Source organism: Heterodontus francisci, chromosome 4, assembly GCF_036365525.1.
Source record: "Heterodontus francisci isolate sHetFra1 chromosome 4, sHetFra1.hap1, whole genome shotgun sequence".
NCBI lineage: Eukaryota > Metazoa > Chordata > Chondrichthyes > Heterodontiformes > Heterodontidae > Heterodontus > Heterodontus francisci.
The window spans coordinates 96346303-96366463 of record NC_090374.1 but is presented as its reverse complement, the minus strand read 5'-3'; the positions used below and the strand labels follow the sequence as shown (position 1 = coordinate 96366463).

The window sequence follows — 20161 nt, the reverse complement described above, 5'->3', positions numbered from 1 at the left end:
GAGCCTCTGGAATACATTGTCAGCTGGTGTGGTGGGTGCTGACTTTCTAAGCGGCTTTAAAGAGGGAGCTCAATCAGTTCCTGACTGTGAGAAAGATTGTGTCATATAGAAGGTAAGTTTCTTTAATCTCCTGGACAGGTTTTCGACTGCCTGAGCAGCAGGGCATTGGAGAGGAAATTTACCGTGTTTTTTCTCCCACATTGGCCTAGAGTTTTTATGTTTTTTGCCATTCCTAGTAGATTTAGATGCGAGTCAGGGAGAGGGAAGAAGTGTTTAGCCATGATGGTCCAGCCATCTTGGTGTGGGGCAGTCTTGATGGGCCAGCTAGTCTTCCTGCATCATTTCCATAAGTTTGTAAGCTAGAAATTTCCCTCCATGTGTACTCAAATTGTACAGGGACCTGAATGCAACAAATGCTGCAAGTGCCTCCTTCCTCAATATTGTAGACGAAGTAGCAACAGAGGATCTAAAACAGAGAAAAGTTGGTTATGCTCTCTGACAGCACCATGTCTGGGTTCCTGAAATGTCTGCTATTGCAAGAGCAATGTGGATGGCTCATCCTCACACTTGTTGACTTATCCTGTCTACCTTAGGCACCCTAGCAGAGTCTGGGAACGCTCTGGCACAGTTCTACTGATGTAGATTTCCCAATTGCACTACTATTTGCCGTTCCCATAAGCTGGTGGTATTGTTTTCTTTTTCATCTACAATTTTTTTCTGTTTCAATAATATGTCTGATATTTTCGGGTCAGGTCAGGCATGAAAAGAAATTAAAGGACTCAGGCCCGGGTCGGGTGCTAATTTTATACTCAAGCCAAGCTTTAAACATAACCATCTCAAAGACCCCAGGCAGCCATGGAAATGGGCAAAGTGAAGAAAAACTTCCCCAAAAAACCACGTTTATTGGGATGCCAAAAGGGGATAATTAAAGCAGCAGTGCCACCAAGAAAAGATAGGTCCTAATAAATTTTAAGATTTACAAATGAATGAGAGAAATGCATGTTTTTTTTCCCTGTACCTTATATTTTCTCTCTATCGTTTTAATGAAATGCGCTTTTCTCAAATCGCATTTCATTCTGCTGGGTGGGGAGGTGTCATGCTAGAGCCTCACCTGCCAAGAATGAGGCATATTAATTTTGTCATATGAACATTGATTTGAAAACTGTTGAAGTGAAGAAAGGACTTGTTTAAAAATCACCAGGCCCTTGGTTGGAAATACATTTGCATATTAACAGACAGTGCTTGTGGAGACAAAGGGGTTACTTCCCTTATCCAACTTAACCCACAATGGACTTTGAGCACCAGGTATTGTGTGTAAGAGGAGACATTCCAGGGTTGGCTAAGACCAGAGAATCCACAAACAGACATGGTCAGACCAGCTGGTCATGTGACTAGCCCGTTTGGCAGCCTGGTTTTTGTGAATTGTACAAATTGTTTGAACTCAGAGACTGCAGAATGCTTCGGGACTGAAAGAGATCTCTCCTGGCTGGGGTCCATCTCTTTCTCACGGAACTCCAAATCCACTGAAAACACATGAACCCCAAGAGAAAAAAGTCTCCAACAGCAAACAAGATTTAAGAAGAATACTGGGCCCCAATGAAAAGCAAGATCTATCTACAATCAAGGACTCGACAGTGAGCTCAAAGAACCGTAACAAAAACCCTCTTCAGAGATTGTCTCAAACTTTTCCACTTTATTTTTCTTCTGCTCTTTTCTGTCTCAATCTGCATGTGTGTATCGCGTATGCAAATTAGCATGGGCGCGTTGTGTATCCGTAGGCGTTAACTGAATTACAGTTTAAGTTTAATAAATTTCAACCTTTCTTCTTTAAATCTAAGAAAACCTGTGCTGTTTTTTTTGCCTAATAATTAGAAAGCAGTGAACAAGGATTCAGCAAGGGGGAGCTAAAAACAGTGTTTTAAAAATTAAACCCTGTTCCGGTAAGACCCAGGTGAAGGCTAAGAGGGCACCCTAGACACCTTTCTCACCTGGTCCTATCGGTTGAAATAGGTTCAAGCTATCCTGTATCTCAAAAAGCTTCCTACATTTTATTAGAATTCATATTTAGAAGATGTATTTACCTTTTGGGGATCAAGTTTTCCTGATAACAATTGCATGAAATCTTCATCAGACAGTGCAAAAACAGTGTCAGCCCGATGCCGTGCTGCGCCCTTGTACAGTTCTCCAGAACCATTCTTCAGGTCAATAGCTAAAGGACACCCAAAAACTATTAGAACAAACTTTGAAACACAACTTGTTTAACATTGAGAAATCTGCATTCATGTTCTATTGTTCATTTTATAAGAGAATAGAATGTGCAAATTAAATCTACACAATTACAAGCAACTTGTTATAAATGGTACTCAGTTATGCCACAGCAAGAGATATAATAAAAGCTGCATAAATCACACCTTGATGTCTGTTTTAATTTCTCTAAAACGTAGGGGAGAATATTCTTCAGATCATTTTATAAAATGTTCGATTATCTATTGCAGATATTACCTCTATTTTCCAAGGAAAAAATGTTTAAACTCCACATACAATTAGGATACAGTCATCACCTCATGGAAGGTTTTATTTGATCAATGTAAAAATAAGCAATTCTGCACATAGCTAAGGATGATATTGTATAACCGAAATTAGAAATGCAAGCAAACATTTTTCAGGATAATAAACTGGTTTATTTAAAAATTAGAAACCACTAAATAGGAACATTATCCTTGAAGAAATTTGTGCCATGTGTGCTCAGTTAATATATGGAGATAGATGTTCCTATTCCTAGGCGCAGAGCATAGAGGAAAATCAGCCAGAATAACTGCATGCCGATAATGGAGCTCATCCAATTTTAGAACATAGAACAGTACAGCACAGGCCCTTCGGCCCACGATGTTGTGCCGAACCTTTAACCTACTCTAAGATCAGACTACCTACCTACCCTTCATTCTAAGGTGCCACATCAAAGGTTATTGCAGAAAATAAAAGCTCATGGTGAAGGGGATAACATGTTGGCACGGATAGAAGATTGGTTAGCTAACAGGGAAAAGAGAGTCGGCATAAATGGGTCATTTTCTGGTTGGCAAGATCTAACAAGTGGTGTGCCACAGGGATTTTTACTGGGGCCCCAACGTTTTACAATTTATATAAATGACTTAGATGAAGTGACCGAACGTATGGTTGCTAAATTTGCTGATGACACAAAAATAGGTAGGAAAGTAAGTTGTGAAGAGGGCATAAGGAGGCTACAAAGGGATAGAGATAGGTTAAGTGAATGGGCAAAGACCTGGCAAATGGAGTAAAATGTGGGAAAGTGTGAAATTGTCCACTTTGGCAGGAAGAATTAAAAAGAAGCATATTACCTAAATGGTGGGAGATTGCAGAGCTCTGAGAAGCAGAGGGATCTTGGTGTCCTGGTGCATGAATCGTAAAAGGTTAGTATGGAGGTACAGCACGTAATTAGGAACGCTAATAGAATGTTATCGTTTATCACGAGGGGAACTGAATACAAATGTCGGGAGGTTATGCTTCAGCTATACAGGGCATTGGTGAGACCACATCTGGAGTACTATGTACAGTATTGGTCTCTTTATTTAAGGAGGGATGTAAATGCAGTACAGAGAAGATTTACTAGACTGATATCTGGAATGGGTGGGCTGTCTTATGAGGAAGGATTGGACAGGTTCGGCTTATATCCACTGGAATTTAGAAAAGTAAGAGACAACTTGATAGGATTAGATTAGATTAGAGATACAGCACTGAAACAGGCCCTTCGGCCCACCGAGTCTGTGCCGAACATCAACCACCCATTTATACTAATCCTACACTAATCCCATATTTCTACCAAACATCCCCACCTGTCCCTATATTCCCCTACCACCTACCTATACTAGTGACAATTTATAATGGCCAATTTACCTATCAACCTGCAAGTCTTTTGGCTTGTGGGAGGAAACCGGAGCACCCGGAGAAAACCCACGCAGACACAGGGAGAACTTGCAAACTCCACACAGGCAGTACCCGGAATTGAACCCAGGTCGCTGGAGCTGTGAGGCTGCGGTGCTAACCACTGTGCCACTGTGCCACCCTTCATATGTTTCTTCATATGATCTTCATATGTTTCAGAGAGATCTGGACAGGGTGGAGGTGGAAAAGATGTTACCCCTTGTGGGCGAATCCAGAATTAGGGGTCATTGTTTAAAAATAAGGGGTCGCCCATTTAAGACAGAAATGAGGAGAAATTTTTTCTCTGAGGGTCATGAGTCTTTGGAATTCTGCTTCCACCACCTTTTGAGAAAGAGAGTCTTTGAATATTATTAAGGCAGAGGTAGATAAGATTCTTGGTAAGCAGAGGGGTGGAAGGTTAAAGGTTATCGGGGTAGGTGGAAATGTGGAGTAATCAGTTCAGCCATGAATTTATTGAATGGGGGAGCAGGCTCGAAGGGCCGAGTGGCACACTCCTAATTTGTATGTTCGTATATAAAATTCTTACAGGGGGTGACAGGATGGATGTAGATCGGATGTTTCCCTGGCTGGTGAGTCTAAATCCAAGGAACATAGTCTCAGAATAAAGGGTAGATCCTTTAAGACTGAGATGAGGAGAAATTTCTTCACTCAGAGGGTGGTGAATCTTTGGAATTCTCTACCTCAGAGGGCTGTGGAAGCTCACTGAGCATGCTCAAGACAGAAATCGATAGATTTCTGGATACTAATGACATCAAGGGATATGGGGATAGCAAGGGAAAGTGGCATTGAGGCAGATAATCAGCTTGACTGCCTAATGGCCTACTCCTGCTCCGATGTTCCAAAAACAAACAGCCCTGCACTTGGTGAAGAAAGGGATTTTATACACTGTATTAGGCATTAGGGAAAAGATGTTGTTTGATTCAGGTTGGAGTGTTTTATTCTCCAGTAAAGAAAAAATGCTTCAAATGCTTGAAAGATGGAATAAAACACAAAATGTTGGGAATGCACAGCAAATATTTACTTATGTTTTCTTTCAAATTCCAACAGTGAGGTAAAGCATTTTGGGAGGACTAACAAGGCAAGGGAATATACAATGGATGGTAGGACCCTAGGAAGCACAGAAGGTCAGAAGGACCTTGGTGTACTTGTTCACAGATCACTGAAGGCAGCAGCACAAGTAGATAAGGAAGGCATATGGGATACTTGCCTTTATTAGCCGAGGCATAGAATATAAGAGCAGGGAGGTTATGATGGAGCTATATAAAACGCTAGTTAGGCCACAGCTGGAGTACTATGTACAGTTCTGGGCACCACACTATAGGAAGGATGTGATTGCACTGGAGAGGGTGCAGAGGAGATTCATTAGGATGTTGCCTGGGCTGGAGCATTTCAGCTATGAAGAAAGGCTGAAAAGGCTAGGGTTGTTTTCCTTGAAGCAGAGAAGGCTGAGGGGGGGACATGATTGAGGTGTACAAGATTGAGGGGCATTGTTGGTTACTTAGGAAGAAACTTTTTCCCTTAGTGGAGGGGTCAAGAACCAGGGGGCATAGATTTAAGGTAAGAGGCAGGAGGTTTAGGGGGGGGATTTGAGGAAACAAATTATCACCCAGAGGGTGGCTGGAATCTGTAACGCACTGCCTGAAGAGGTGGAGGAGACAGGAACCCTCACAGCATTTAAGAAGTATTCAGATGAGCACTTGAAACGCCATAGCATACAAGGCTACGGGCCAAGTGCAGGACTATGGGATTAGAGTAGTTGAGTGCTGGATGGCCGGCACAGACACAATGGGCCAAAGGGCCTGTTTCTGTGCTGTATAACTCTATGACTATGAGATGTGCTATGTATTTCCAGCATTTTCTATTTTTTATTCTTTACAATTGAGTAAATTCAGATCTCACAAATGCGTTCCATGGAATTTATGCAAGTATGGTGTCTTCCACGTCAAAACCCTGTTGCATCATTGCTCGCTCAAGTGGACATGACAAACTTTAATGATTGCAAATGTAGGCTCCAGGCAGGAAATTGGTTTTATTTGGAAGCCTCAAATGATCAGTGCATTAGATCCTGTTGAGATGCTACCAAACTTGGAAGCAGGTGTTGGGTGTCAATTAGCTAACTGTATTCAAGTGTTTATTATATAAAGAGCCAGGCAGCACTGGCTGTGGGTGTTGTTTGGAGAGCAGAAGTAAGCTCTGTGGCAAGCAATAAACAATCTCCACCAAAGTATCCAAGTCTCAGTATCTTCTTCACAAACAGGCTTGGAAGTTTCTTTAGCAGAGGATAGTGATAGACTCCCAAGAGGACACAGACAGGCTGGTGGAATGGGTAGACACATGGCAGATGAAATTTAAAGAAGAGAAGTGTGAAGTGATACATTTTGGTAGAAAGAATGAGGAGAGGTGATATAAATTAAAGGGTGCAATTCTAAAGTGGGTACAGAAACAGAGACCTGGGGGTACACATGCATAAATCGTTGAAGGGCGCAGGACAGGTTGAGAAAGCAGTTAAAAGGCATAGAGATACTCGGTTTTATAAATGGAGAGAGTAAAATAGCAAGGAAGTTATGATGAACCTTTACAACAACTTATATTTATACAGCATCTTTAATGTAATAGAACATCTTAAGGCACTTCACATGAACATTATAAAATAGGACACAAAACCACATAAAAAGAGAGATATTAGGTCAGATGACCAAAAGCTTGGTCAACGAGATAGGTTTTAAGGAGCGTCTTAAAGGAGGAAAGTGAGGTGGAAAGATGTAAGGAGGAAACTCCAGAGCTTAGGGCCTAGGCAACTGAAGGCATGGCCAACAATGGTGGAGTGATTAAAATCAGGGATGCTCAAAAGGCTAGAAATAGGGGAGTGCAGATATCTGAGGTTGTGCGGCTGGAAGAAATTATAGAGATAGAGAGGGGCGAAGCCATGGAAGGATTTGAAAACAAGGATAAGAATTTTAAAACTAAAACGTTGTTTGGCCAGGAGCACAGGGGTGATAGGGGAACGGGACCTGGTGCGAGTTAAGACATGGGCAGCAGAGTTTTGGATGCCCTCAAGTTCATGGAACGTAGGATGTGGAAAGAATGGCAGAGTGCTTTGAAATAGTGAAGTCCAGAGGTAGTAAAGGCATGAATGAGGATTTCAGCAGCAGATGACCTGAGACAGGGGTGAATTCGGGCAATGTTAAAAAGGTGGAAATAGGTGGTCTCAGTGATGGTGCAAATATATTGTTGGAAGGTCAAGTGGGTCAAATATGACATGAAGATTGTGAACAGGCTGAACTTGGCAGCGGCAGTGAGGCCTCGTGGCGACTGCCCCGCCACTAGGCAATGGGACCCTCACTTCAATATCTAAAGTAATTTATATACCAAATCTTTGAGGGTCCCATTGCCTCTTTAATCGCCGCATCGATCTTCATTCAGGCCAACAATGCCGCGCCTTCAAATCCCAGTTCGGGGAAATGTGGCGCAACACCTGTGGGAAGGCAGGGGAGGGGGTTGGAGGAGGATTTAGTCTCTGTGCCAGGGATGGGGTGTGGGAAGTGGAGTAATAACGATGCGGATTCGTAGTGGGGGGCTGATGGTAAGGGATAAAGGGCAAAGCTGCCAAACCTTGGGGGTTGGGGAACGGTCAAATTCTCCAGATTCCAATTCCGGGCAGGAATGTTTGGAAATGCCATGGGTGGGGGGAGAGAAATGCATGTAAAGATCATTTAAATATGTTTTGAGAAAATTTAACTTACCTGGCCCCCTAAATTTTAGATGTCCATTGAGGGCTGTAAGCCCTTTAAAAATGGTGCCTGTGCACTGGGGGGAGGGAGTGGCCATGCAAATGAGGCGCCGCGTTTGAGATCGCAGCAGCTCTGTGACACCGTGCCCGTGCGGGCGGGCTGCATTTTCTTTTACATCTGCTGCCTACGTCGGTGGCAGACTCTTAAAATGCAGCCCATTGTGTCCAACTCTGGGCACCACACTTTAGGAAGGATGTGAAGACTTTAGAGAGGGTGAAGAAAAAATTTACAAGAATGGTTCCAGGGATGAGGGACTTCAGTTATGTGGATAGAATGGAGAAGTTGGAGTTGATCTCTCTCAATGTTGAGAGGAGATTTGTTAGAGGCGTTCAAAATCACGAGGGGTCTAGAAAGAGTAGATAGGGAGAACTTGTTCCCTGGTGGAAGAGTTGAAAACCAGAGGACACCGATATAAGGTGAATGGCAAAAGAACAAACAGCAATACAAGGAAAAACTTTCCTACGCAACAAGTGGTTAAGATCTGGAATACTCTGCCCGAGAATGTGGTGGAGGTAAATTCAATCGTGACTTTCAATAGGGAAGTAGATAAGCACATGAGAAAAAAATTACAGAGCTGAAGGGAAAGGGCTGGGGAGTGGGACTGATTTGCTCCTTGAGAGAGCTGGCATAGACATGGAGGGCCGGATGGCTTCCTTCTGTGCTGTAACCATTCTATGAAATCCTTGGTAAAAATCAAAACTATGGACATAAACACTAGCAGTCAGTTTTACGCCACAAAAAGACTTCAGGTGCAAAAAAATGATCAAAGCGAAGCCAAAAAACTGGACCAATTTAGCCTCTACAGCATTAGAAGTTGAATTGTTTTTTATTTTTCAGTACACAGGGGATTTTTGTTATCACGATGGCACTGATCAAAATTCCTACAAATTTCAGCCTTGTAGGAATAAGTAGCATGGACCTACATGTAAGATTTGTTCCCAAGCTTGAAAGGATAGTAAATTTGCTCTTCATTGTGCATCCACTTTCTGTCAATTGTTAAAAGTCATGGACTTTGCTTCATTTTTTCTTGCTTAGAACTTTGCAAGTTAGCAGGCAGTCATATAACAGACTGCTGTGTAATGGAGTGACATGGCATTGAGATATTGGGCTGGATTTTAACTGTTCAACACACTGGCAGCGAGGGAGCCAAGTAGCACTTGTGGAACCTGGAAATTTCAGCAGTGTGTTTGCCAGTGGCTTTGTAACCCAGCCACTGCATTAGCATCTGACATCCGGGTTACCCGATCAATTAGCAGAGGCAGGCATGATGACAACCTGCATAAGTCTATTTCAGCTGAATTATTTAAAAGGACCCCACTAGGATGAAAGTTGAAGGATTGTCCAGGTGTTTCAACAGAGCCAGAAACTGCAGTAATGAACCCACAATGTTGCAAGGCAGCACCTCGCTTCACTGATGCCTCCCTAGAGCTGTTGCTGTGGACTGTAGAGACCTACAGGGAGGTTCTCCTCCTTGCCAAGTGGAGGATGAAGCCTGTCTCAGAGAACAAAGTGTGACTGGAAAGTGCACAGGTGGTTAACAGCAGGAATGTGTTTTCATGCTCCTGGATACAGCACTGGAAGAGGTTGAATGGTCTCATTAGGTCAGCAAAGGCGATTGGCTTGGCACATTCAAGTATATCCTGATGTGGATCTAACTCCAACCCCACCTTCACATAGCCTTCCCAAGCTTACTCCTGCACATCCCCATCTGATCATCCACCACTGATACTTCAGAGTGACCCTCCATAAATGTTAACCATTCATCCAGTCAACATATCTCATTACTTTCACTCACAGGTCTCTTCTCTCACTCCTTACAGGAAAAGAGAACACAGAATACTGGGGCGAGATAAAGAATTGGTGGCGGCCCTCCAGCTGTCTCCATACTGCTGTGGTGGAGACACTGGAAATAAGCCAAGTCTTGACATGCCAGGCCAGTAATGGAGAGATGGGGGTCTCCCAGCTACCTGGTGACATAATTAAATAGCTCTCAGCCACACGGCATACAAGACACACTCATTTTATTGGCTGCTGACATCAAGTCAACATATGATCAAGTGCATAATGATGACTTAACACCTTCTTACCACAACAGTTCTAAATCATGTAATTTACCTCCCACAGGCCTATCAAGCATCCCGCAGGTGGTGGTGCAGGTGGACAACGACGATTCCTCAGAGGAATTCCTCACTCCGAGGATGCAACATCACTGGACTCATGTAGACTGTCCAACAGCTCAGATACACACTCAGTGGGATCGACAAGAAAGGTAGTTGGATTCTTACATAGCATCTCACACATCACAAGTGAGCAAAAGCTGGCAGTGGAGACAGGGACAGCAGTGGAGAATTCCTGTTGGAAGTTGCCAGACCCTCCAAGCTCTGCTCAGCTGCATGAAGATGAGTCGTCTCGGGGACAGTCGACAAAGAGGGTAATTCTAGAGCAGCAACAGAAAATCTGTGAGGTGCTGTCAGTCTTTCCAGCCACACTGCACATACTTGGAGACAAGCATGAGGAGTCTGTCTCATGGGCGCCATGATGTTTATGTCCATGGGAAGAGTGGCCATGTGCATGAAGTATCAAAGGCAGCAATCACACATGTGCATGCAGGCATTCACCAATGGTTTGTACATTTAGAATTCCACCTTTAAACAGCATTAATAAAAACCTAGCCTTGGCCATTCAGTACCTCACATATATACCAAAGTGCTCTCCAGTTCATTGCTAGCAGGGAAGTGCAGATAAGCCATGAGAGGAAAGATGGAGAAAGAGAACATGGAGGTGAGGGATCTGCTCAAAGTGCTTCCACTTCTCACCCGTTGCCGCCCTTGCCCCCATCCTTCAGTCAGTGCCTCACATGCTGCTTCCTGTCCCGATGGTCAAGTCTGCCCTGCACAGCTACAGGCGGGACAGACTTTAGCATGGCCCTCACGGGCTCCAGAAGGGGTCAACCAAGAGCATCTGAAGAGTCAGAGCAGGGACATAAGTAGCCTGCCTCTATCTTCAAAGAAGCCAAAGGGGTTGTACCACATAGGGGTAGTAGAAAAAAAGAGGAAAGAATTGTAGTTGCAAACCAGTATGCACATGGGTGCTTAACAAAAGTTTCTGCTCAATTTTTCAGTAAAATTAACTATCTTCTGGTATTGCCAATTTTTGCCCGTTATCTGGCAAATGGCCTTCTCGCTTGTGATGAATGGCAAGACAAGAGTTAAAGGTGAGCAATCGATGTCTGGAACAGGGATGCTTTGTTGATTGTAGGATTGATTTGTGTTGGGGTGGGGGCATGTAGGCTCAGAATTTGAATGCCAGATGAGTTCACTGCTTCAGTCCAACTGAAATGTGCCAGAATTAGTCCATCCCAGGAAGCTATGTGCACCACTGCTGCAGCCTCTGCCGTCGCCACATCAAGACACCCTCCTCCTCCACCGAAGAGGCAGTACACTCAACACCTTCTTCCACCTGCAGCTCCTGTCCTCACTGCTGCACTAGGTCGTGCAAGGCGCAGCAAGTCAACAGCTATCTCTGCTTCAAGGTATGAAGAGCTCAAAGGGGGCCTGTCTGGCACAAAATGAAAGCAACTTGGCAGCTCCCTGAGAATCTTGCACAAACATACATGATGATCTTTTTGTGGTTGCACATAAGCTACGCACTGATGGAATGAATGGAAGCACTTGTGGTTGACGACTCCAGGGTGATTACCATGTGTGCAATCGATGACTCCCTGGACCTGTGGGAAGCCAGACAGAGCCGCAAAGCCAAGAACCCCCTCATTCTGATTGGCCTCATCAGTTGCAAACTGCATATAATTCCTAATCCTGGTAAACATGAGATGGATCACCTGTGAGCTGTATTTGTGAAATGCTGCAAATATCTCCTGCAGATCCCCTTAAGGAGCCAGAGGCGAAGAATCAAAGGCAGTGGTAACTTTTACAGTCACTAGCAAAGTCTGCCCACCTGGTCCACTTGGCAGGCCGTCTTCTTCCAGGTGGTTGCCATTTGTTTAGCTCCCTCAATTTCTGCAATCCTCTTGCTTCGCTTTCACAGACAAGTTCCAGGAAGCCCATGAAACCAGCACACACAGTTAAATTTAGAAAACCAAGTTAAACCAGCCGCTAGCTGCCTTTTTGCATATTATAATTGTCAACCAGCCTCTCCCGAGGTGGTTTCCCTTGTGCAGCTGGATGTGCTGCTGTTAAAGGTGGAAGTTGGCAGGTTCCTGATGCAGCAGCAATTTCAGCCCTTTCAAACAGCTGTCTGCTCACTTTTTCAGGTTAAAATGCCCCAAATGAGTTGTCAGTGTGGCCTGGCAGCACACATATGCTAGAAGATTACATTCTCTGATATTAAAGAAGTAGCTTCAAAGATATGTGCAAGGGGGCAGGGAAGAGAAAAAGGACCAAGTTATCTGTTGAACAACAATAGCCAAGGCTACTTTTGATGTGCAGATAAAAAGAAACTAAAATCTGATCATCTGAAATAAAAGGTTAGAAATGCACAGTGGAATGATTAGCATCAGAAAAGACAAATGACAGGTTGATAGCCAACTGGCTACCTAATGGTGCCAAGGGAGCCCCAGGACCACCTTAACATACAACTGCAGGCTATATGCTGAAAGTGAGCACCCAAGGCAGCCTGACGATCCAGGCCTGCCTCCAGACCAGAGAGAGTGAGTTTGTTCTCATGGGTGAGGGAAGAGGAGGAAGGGAGGGAATCATTGACCACTGCGTCAACAGCATTTCAGCCCCTCCTGGCCCAACAAGTAAAAATTTTTACCTTCTGGGCTCCTCTTTGCCTGGGGTTGTCAAATGAAATTGTGCATCTGCTCCTTCCAGTTGAGGGTTGAAATAGCAATTGGGATCCTATGTAGATCAGAGTGCCCCAATTTGCATCTTAAAGGGGCTTACTGCCCAACCCAGGCAGGTGCTCTCGCCACACAGCAATAAACCCTTAGGAACACAATGTTGACCACACCAGAGGGAACGAGGGGGTTAAATTACGCACCATTATTTTCAAGGTGCTACCACTGAGCTTGTGTCGGATGATAGCCCTCAAAACTCTCCCTCCCTTTGTCAGTTAACCAAAAATATTGGTTTATCCTTTCTGTTTTCAGATGCAGGTTGACCCACCAGCCATTTAATGTTTTCTGCTTTTATTTCTGGCATTGATATAAACAATGCAGGTTTAGGTGAAGATCTAAGGTTCAGGAACACTACATAGTGCTACAGCATTGATAAAATGATGCTGATATCGGCACTTGTTTTGGATGGTGAAGATGAAAAGCATCCACTGAACATTTTTTTTTAAGTGGAATTTTGTGAAAAGAATTGCATAGAGTAACAGCACAGAAACAAAGAACAGTACAGCACAGGAACAGGCCATTCGGCCCTCCAAGCCTGCGCCGATCTTGATGCCTGCCTAAACTAAAACCTTCTGCACTTCCGGGAACCGTGTCCCTCTATCCCCATCCTATTCATGCATTTGTCAAGATGCCTCTTAAACGTTGCTATCGTACCTGCTTCCACATCCCAACTAATGTGCTAGTGTTTATACTTTACACAAGTCTCCTCCCATTCCATTTGCCCCATCCCAGCATATTACCTCTTCTCTCATGTACTCGACATGTTTCCTTTTGAAAGCATCCAAGCTACTTTTCTCAACAACTTCCTGTGGTAGTGAATTCCACATTTTAACTAGTGTCTATGCAGAGAATTTCTCATTTCCCTATTGGATTTATTGGTGAGTATTTTGTATTTATGGCTCCTAATTTTGGATTCGTACATAAATGGAAACATTCTTTCCACATCTACCCTGTCCAACACATTCAAAATTTTACAGACCTCTATCAGGTCACCTCTAGGTATCACTCCGATAGCTGTATTCTCTCACTTCTGGTCCTTGTGTATCCCTTTTTCACTTTCTCCCAAGCTTCTATGTCTTTTTTATAGCATGCAGACCTGTGCACAGTACTCTAAGTGCAGCCTGACCCAGCTTCTATACAAGCTCAACATAACTTTACGACTTTTAAATTCTATACCGCTAAAATAAACTTCAGTGCTTTGTTAGTATTTTTGTTTCGTTGACCTGCAATGTTGCATTTAATGCTATGTTCATCTGTATCGCTAGATCCCTTTGCTCTTCTACCTCATTCAGTTTCTTATTTTCTAAGGTGATTTTTTTTATTCATTCATGGGATGTGGGCATTGCTGATTAGGCCAGCATTTATTGCCCATCCCTAATTGCCCATGAGAAAGTGGTGGTGAGCTGACTTCTTGAACCGCTGCAGTCCTTAGGGTGTAGGTACAAGCACAGGGCTGTTAGGAAGGGAGCTCCAGGATTTTGACCCAGTGACAGTGAAGGAATGGCAATATAGTTCCAAGTCAGGATGGCATGTGGCTTGGAGGAGAACTTGTAGGTGGTGGCGTTCCCATGCATCTGCTGCCCTTGTCCTTCTAGGTGGTAGGGGTCGTGGATTTGGAAGGTGCTGTTGATGGAGGCTTGGTGAGTTGCTGCACTGCATCTTGTAGATGGCACACACTGTGCATTGGTGGTGGAGGGAGTGAATGTTGAAGGTGGTGAATGGGGTGCCAATCAAGCGGGCTGCTTTGTCCTGGATGGTGTTGAGTTTTGAGTGTTGTTGCAGCTGCACCCATACAGGCAAGTGGAGAGTATTCCATTACACTCCTGACTTGTCCCTTGTAGATGGTGGACAGGCATTGGGGAGCCAGGAGGCGAGTTACTCGCCGCAGAATTTCCAGCCTCTTACCTACTCTTGTAGCCACAGTATTTATGTGGCCGGTCCAGTTCAGTTTCTGGTCAATGGTTACCCCCAGGATGTTGATAGTGAGGGATTCAGTGATGATAATGCCATTGAACTTCAAGGGGAGATGCTTAGATTCTTTCTTGTTTGAGATGGTCATGGCCTGGAACTTAAGTGGCAAGTAACATTGGTGCCACACATCAGGCCAAGATTGAATGTTGTCCAGGTCTTGTTGCATCTGGACACGGGCTGCTTCAGTATCTGAGTCGTCGCAAATGGTGTTGAACATTGCGCAATCAGCAGTAAACATCCCCACTTCTGACTTTATGATGGAGGAAATGTTTATTGATGAAGCAGCTGAAAATGCTTAGGCCTAGGACACTACCTTGCAGTGACGTCCTAGGACTGAGATAATTGACCTCCAACAACCACAATCATCTTTCTTTGTGCTAGGTTTGACTCCAACCAGCGAACAGTTTTCCCCAATTCCCATTTTTTCCCATTCATTTGTGGGATGTGGGCGTCGCTGGCAGGGCCAGCATTTATTGCCCATTCCCAATTGCCGATCCCTAATTGCCCTTGAACTGAATGGCTTGCTAGGCCATTTCAGCGGGCATTTTAGAGTCAACAATACTGGTGTGGGTCTGGAGTCACATGTAGGCCAGACCAGGTAACGACAGCAGATTTCCTTCCCTAAAGGACATTAATGAACCAGATGGGTTTCTACAACAATCGACAATGGTTTCATGGTCACCATTAGACTAGCTTTTTTAAAATTCCATTTAATTTAATTTCTTAATTGAATTCAAATTTCACTATCTGTCATGGTTGACTCCAGTTTTACTGGGGCTCCTTGATGCCATACTCGATCAAATGATGCCTTGATGCCAAGGGCACTCACTCTCACCTCACCTCACCTCAGGAGTTCAACTCTTTCATCCATGTTTGGACAAAGGCTGTAATGGAGTCCATCAAACTGCACTATCTCACATTTCTCTATATTAAAATGTATTTGCCACCTCACAATACAGTCTGCAAGATTTCTAATATCTTATATTAAGTTGCATTTAACCTCAGCGTTAGCTATACCCCTAGTTTGGTATCTGCAAATTTTGATTGCGAGCTGCTTCTTCCTAAATCCAAATTATGAATGCAATTTATAGATAACAGTGGTCCCAGCCCTAATCCTTGTGGAACATTTTCATCTTCCTCCAACTGAATAACTATTAGGCATATTACACTTGGTCATCTTTAATCAATGTACTATCCATTCAGCTATTTGTCCCAACTCCACATGCCTCAAAATCTGTCATGAGCCTACCTCATGGTAGGTTTATCAAAGTCTTTTCAAAATCCAAGTATATGACATCTACTGTGTTATCCATGTCTACTCTTTCCGTTAGCTCTTTAAAGAATTCCATTACAGTTAGTTAAGCTTGACTTAGCTTTACGGAATCCATGATGACTATTTTCTAATATATTTTCTGCCTCTACATGTTCTTCTATCACTTCTTTTAGTTTAGAAAAGATTATATAAATTAAAGTCATTAGATAGGCCCACTCTAGACATAAACCACACTGGTAACCATTGCTAAGAGGCTATTCTGCTCCATCAAGATACACAAGATACCAGTAAAGCACTGTGCATTTTTATAAGAAACATATGCCTAATGCGATCAGCTATGTAAGATTAAAACTTGTGTGCCTGCTGGTGGGGAAAGGCAAGATACGGGGAAGAAAAAGAACCCGGCCAGAATTTTTTTTTAGTTTAGACAATTTCACATTTAGAAAGGCTCTAGTAAAAGTACAAATTTTAGACCTAAAAGGATATTTTAGTGTTCCAAACTCTCTAATCCATAGCTATGCATACCAAAGCAGATTATGTAAGCTTGAATTTAATGTGTTCTTTCTACTCTGTCTAAATGAAAATTTAAATCATCCTGAACCTGCCATTTTCACCTTCCCCAGGCTCAGGGCCATTGGCTGAAGATGCTAGGGCTATACTTGTCATACAAGACATATAAGTAATGAGGTAAAAAGGCTCAAATTATTTCTATACCTGTCATTTCTACAGCTCACTGGTGCCACAGTGCAGGAAAGAGGCAAAAAATCTCGGGTTACAAGTACAACAGTACAGTTGAACAGCATATTTAGCATCAGATGGAACACTGCCAGGAAATAATGATGAGAATAACCCAACACTTTGCCAAACCCAAGAATCAATAAAATTGTAGCATATGCTGCAGGGCATTAAGGAAAACATACCAAAACAGTTAGAAGCATAGTTGCACTACTGTTAACTAAAAGTTTTTAAAATGCCAAAAGGTGTGTTGAATCTGAAGTAGACAGTTTTATATTTGTCTCTATTGCACATCAGTAATTGAGTTGCTTGAACAAATAAAGTGACTATTAAAACAAAAAAATGGTTTAAGTCAAAGCAGAAGACTTTATTTGGCTCCATTTCATATTTTACTAAGATAGCTATTCCCAGTGGTAATGTTACTGAACTAGTAATCCGAAGGTCCAGGTTAATGCCCTGGGGACACTGGTTCAAATCCCAACATGGCAGCTAGTGGAAATTAAATTAATAAAAATCTGGAATTGAAAGCTAGTCTCAGTAATTGTTGATTGCCATAAAAACCCATCTGATTTTTTTTTTAATTCATTCATGGCATGTAGGCGTCGCTGGCTGGGCCAGCATTTATTGCCCATTCCCAATTGCCCTTGAGAAGGTGGTGGTGAACTGCCTTCTTGAACTGCTGCAGTCCATGTGAAGTAAGTACACCCACAGTGTTGTTAGGAAGGGACTTCCAGGATTTTGACCCAGCGACAGTGAAGGAATGGCGATATAGTTCCAAGTCAGAATGGTGTGTGACTTGGAGGGGAACTTGGTGGTGTTCCCATGCATTTTCTGCCCTTGTCCTTCTAGGTGGTAGAGGTCACTGGTTTGGAAGGTGCTGTCCAAGGAGCCTTGGCGCGTTGCTGCAGTGCATCTTGTGGATGGTACACATTGCTGCCACTGTGCATTGGTGGTGGAGGGAGCGAATGTTTGTGGATGGGGTGCCAATCAAGCGGGCTGCTTTGTCCTGATGGTGTTCAGCTTCTTGAGTGTTGTTGGAGCTGCACCCTTCCAGGCAAGTGTAGAGAATTCCATCACACTCCTGACTTGTGCCTTGTGGACAGGCTTTGGGGAGTCAGGAGGTGAGTTACTCGCCGCAAGATTCCCAGCCTCTGACCTGCTCTTGTAGCTACGGTATTTATATGGCTACTCCAGTTGTTTCTGGTCAATGGTAGCCCCTAGGATGTTGATAGTGATTCACTAATGTCCTTTAGGGAAGGAAATTTGCCATCCTTACCTGGTTTGGCCTACATGTTACTCCAGACCCATTGCAATTTGGTTGACTCTTAACTGGCCTCCGAGATGGCCTAGCAAGCCAGTCAATTGTCAAGGGCAATTCAGGATGGACAACAAATGTCTTGACAGTGATGTCCACATCCCATGAAAGAATTTAAAAAAAGCCTGTCCCACAAGATTATTTTTCTTTAACATGCATATACTCAGAGTTTAATGCTGCCAACTTTAATTAAACCTTTGCTAGGATTCTGTTGTAAGCAACAAGTTGGAAATTCTTCAATTAGGAAAATAATAGCCAAGTCATTACAACCTATTTTATTACCTCGGTGGTTTAAATATGCAAGAACATTAGTGTTCTTAATATTATATTCGCCAGAAATTTCACAATATGCCTGTAGGTCTTCCTTATAACAACTTTATAATCTTTCATCTTTAGGAATAAAATAGACTGCAATGCATCTCCAACACAAAAAAGCCTCTCTTTTTGCCATATTGAGCATTAAGGTAAAAATTTAGTAATCCATTCTTTGTTTCAGTTACCAAGAGCAGTCAGCATCCATATTTTAACGCAAAAGTAAATCCCACTGTAGTAATTTATAAATCCTACTTAGTCTTTCACGTCAATTCTTCTGTGATCAGCCATTTAAAAAAGATGGAACTTGGAGGCCTTGACTAGCATCAACGGTTCCACAAATTGTTGGCTAAGAAATCAGGTGCAGCAACAAGCTATTCTCATATTTATATGCCAAATGTTATGTCTTAGTGTCATTTACGGCACAGAAGGTGGACATTCGGCCCATCGAGTCCATGCCAGCACTTCATGCAGCTATACTGTCAGTCCCACACCCCAGCTCAATCCCCACAGCCCTGCAAGTCTATTTCTCTCAGGTGGCCATCCAACTTCCTCTTCAAAATATTGACAGTCTTTGCTTCCACCACCCTTGTGGGCACCGAGATCCAGGTCATTACCACCCACTGCGTAAAGTGCTTTCTGATATTCCTTCTGCATCTTTTGTCCAAAACTTTCAATCTGTGTCCCCTAGTCCTTGAACTATTTGTTAATGGACACAGTTTTTCCTTGCCTAACTTATTTAAGCCTGGCATCATCTTGTACACTTCTATTAAATCTCCTTCCAATCTCCTTTGTTATAAGGAGAACAAACCCAGCTTTTCCAACCTAACCTTGTAACTAAAATCCCCCATCCCAGGAACCATTCTAATAAATCTCCTCTGTACCCTCTCAAAGGCCCTCATATCCTTCCTAAAGTGTGGTGATCAGAACTGGATGCAATACTCGAGTTGGGCCTAACCAGAGCTTTATAAAGGTTCAGCATAACTCCCCTACTTTTGTATTCAATGCCTCTATTTATAAAGTCCAACATCCCATATGCTTAACGAACCACTTTCTCAATATGTCCCACCACCTTCAAAGATCGATGCACATGCACAACCAGGTCCCTCTGTTCCTGCACACTCTTTAGAACTATGCCATTAATTATATATTGCCTCTCCCTATTCCTTCTGCAAAAATGCACCTCACACTTGTCAGTATTAAATTCCATCTTCCACTTCTCTGCCCATTCTGTTAGCCTATCTATGTCCTGTTGCAGGCGGTTCACATCATCCTCACTGTTTGCCTCACCTCCTCCTCACTGTTTGCCTCACCTCCAAGTTTGGTGTTTTTGAGATTCTACTCTGTATTCCAAGATCTATGTCATTTATATACAGCAAACAAAGTAGAGGTCCCAGCACTGACCCTTGGGGAACACCACTGTCCACCATCCTCCAGTCTGAAAAGCAACCATTTACTACGACTTGGTGATATCTGTCCATAAGCCAATTTTTTTTCCCAAAAGGGCACTGACCCTCCTATTCATGAGCCTCAATTTTGTTAACCAGCTTTTAATGTGGCACCTTATCGAATGCTTTCCCAAAATCCATATAAACAACATCCACCGCATTCCCTTCATCAATCTTCTCTGTTACTTCATCAAAGAATTCAATTAGATTAGTCAAGCATGATCTGCTGGCTCTCCTTAATTAACTTGAACCCCTTTAAGTATCCGTTGATATTCTCCCCGATTACCGTTTCCAAAATCTTACCCACCACTGATGTTAAACTAACTACTCTGTATCCTGTAATTGCTAAGACTTTCCTTACACTCCTTTTGAATTAGGATGTCACATTTATCAGTCTCCAATCCTCTGGCACCTCCCCCATATCCAGGGAAGATGAGATGATTATGGCAAGCCCTTCTGCTTTCTGCATCCCCACTTCCTATAGCAAACTGGGATGCA

The 20161-nt window shown here is 43.2% G+C and overlaps 1 protein-coding gene across 2 annotated transcripts in view; it reads right to left on the bottom strand.

Moving 5' to 3' along the window:
* hsd17b4 (hydroxysteroid (17-beta) dehydrogenase 4) overlaps nucleotides 1-20161 on the bottom strand; it is a 220068-nt gene that overhangs the window by 7241 nt on the left and 192666 nt on the right. For both annotated transcript variants that reach the window (XM_068029896.1, XM_068029897.1), the window contains exon 23: nucleotides 2082-2209. In XM_068029896.1, coding sequence (XP_067885997.1) covers nucleotides 2082-2209 — 128 coding nt within the window. The remainder of the gene's footprint in view (nucleotides 1-2081; nucleotides 2210-20161) is intronic.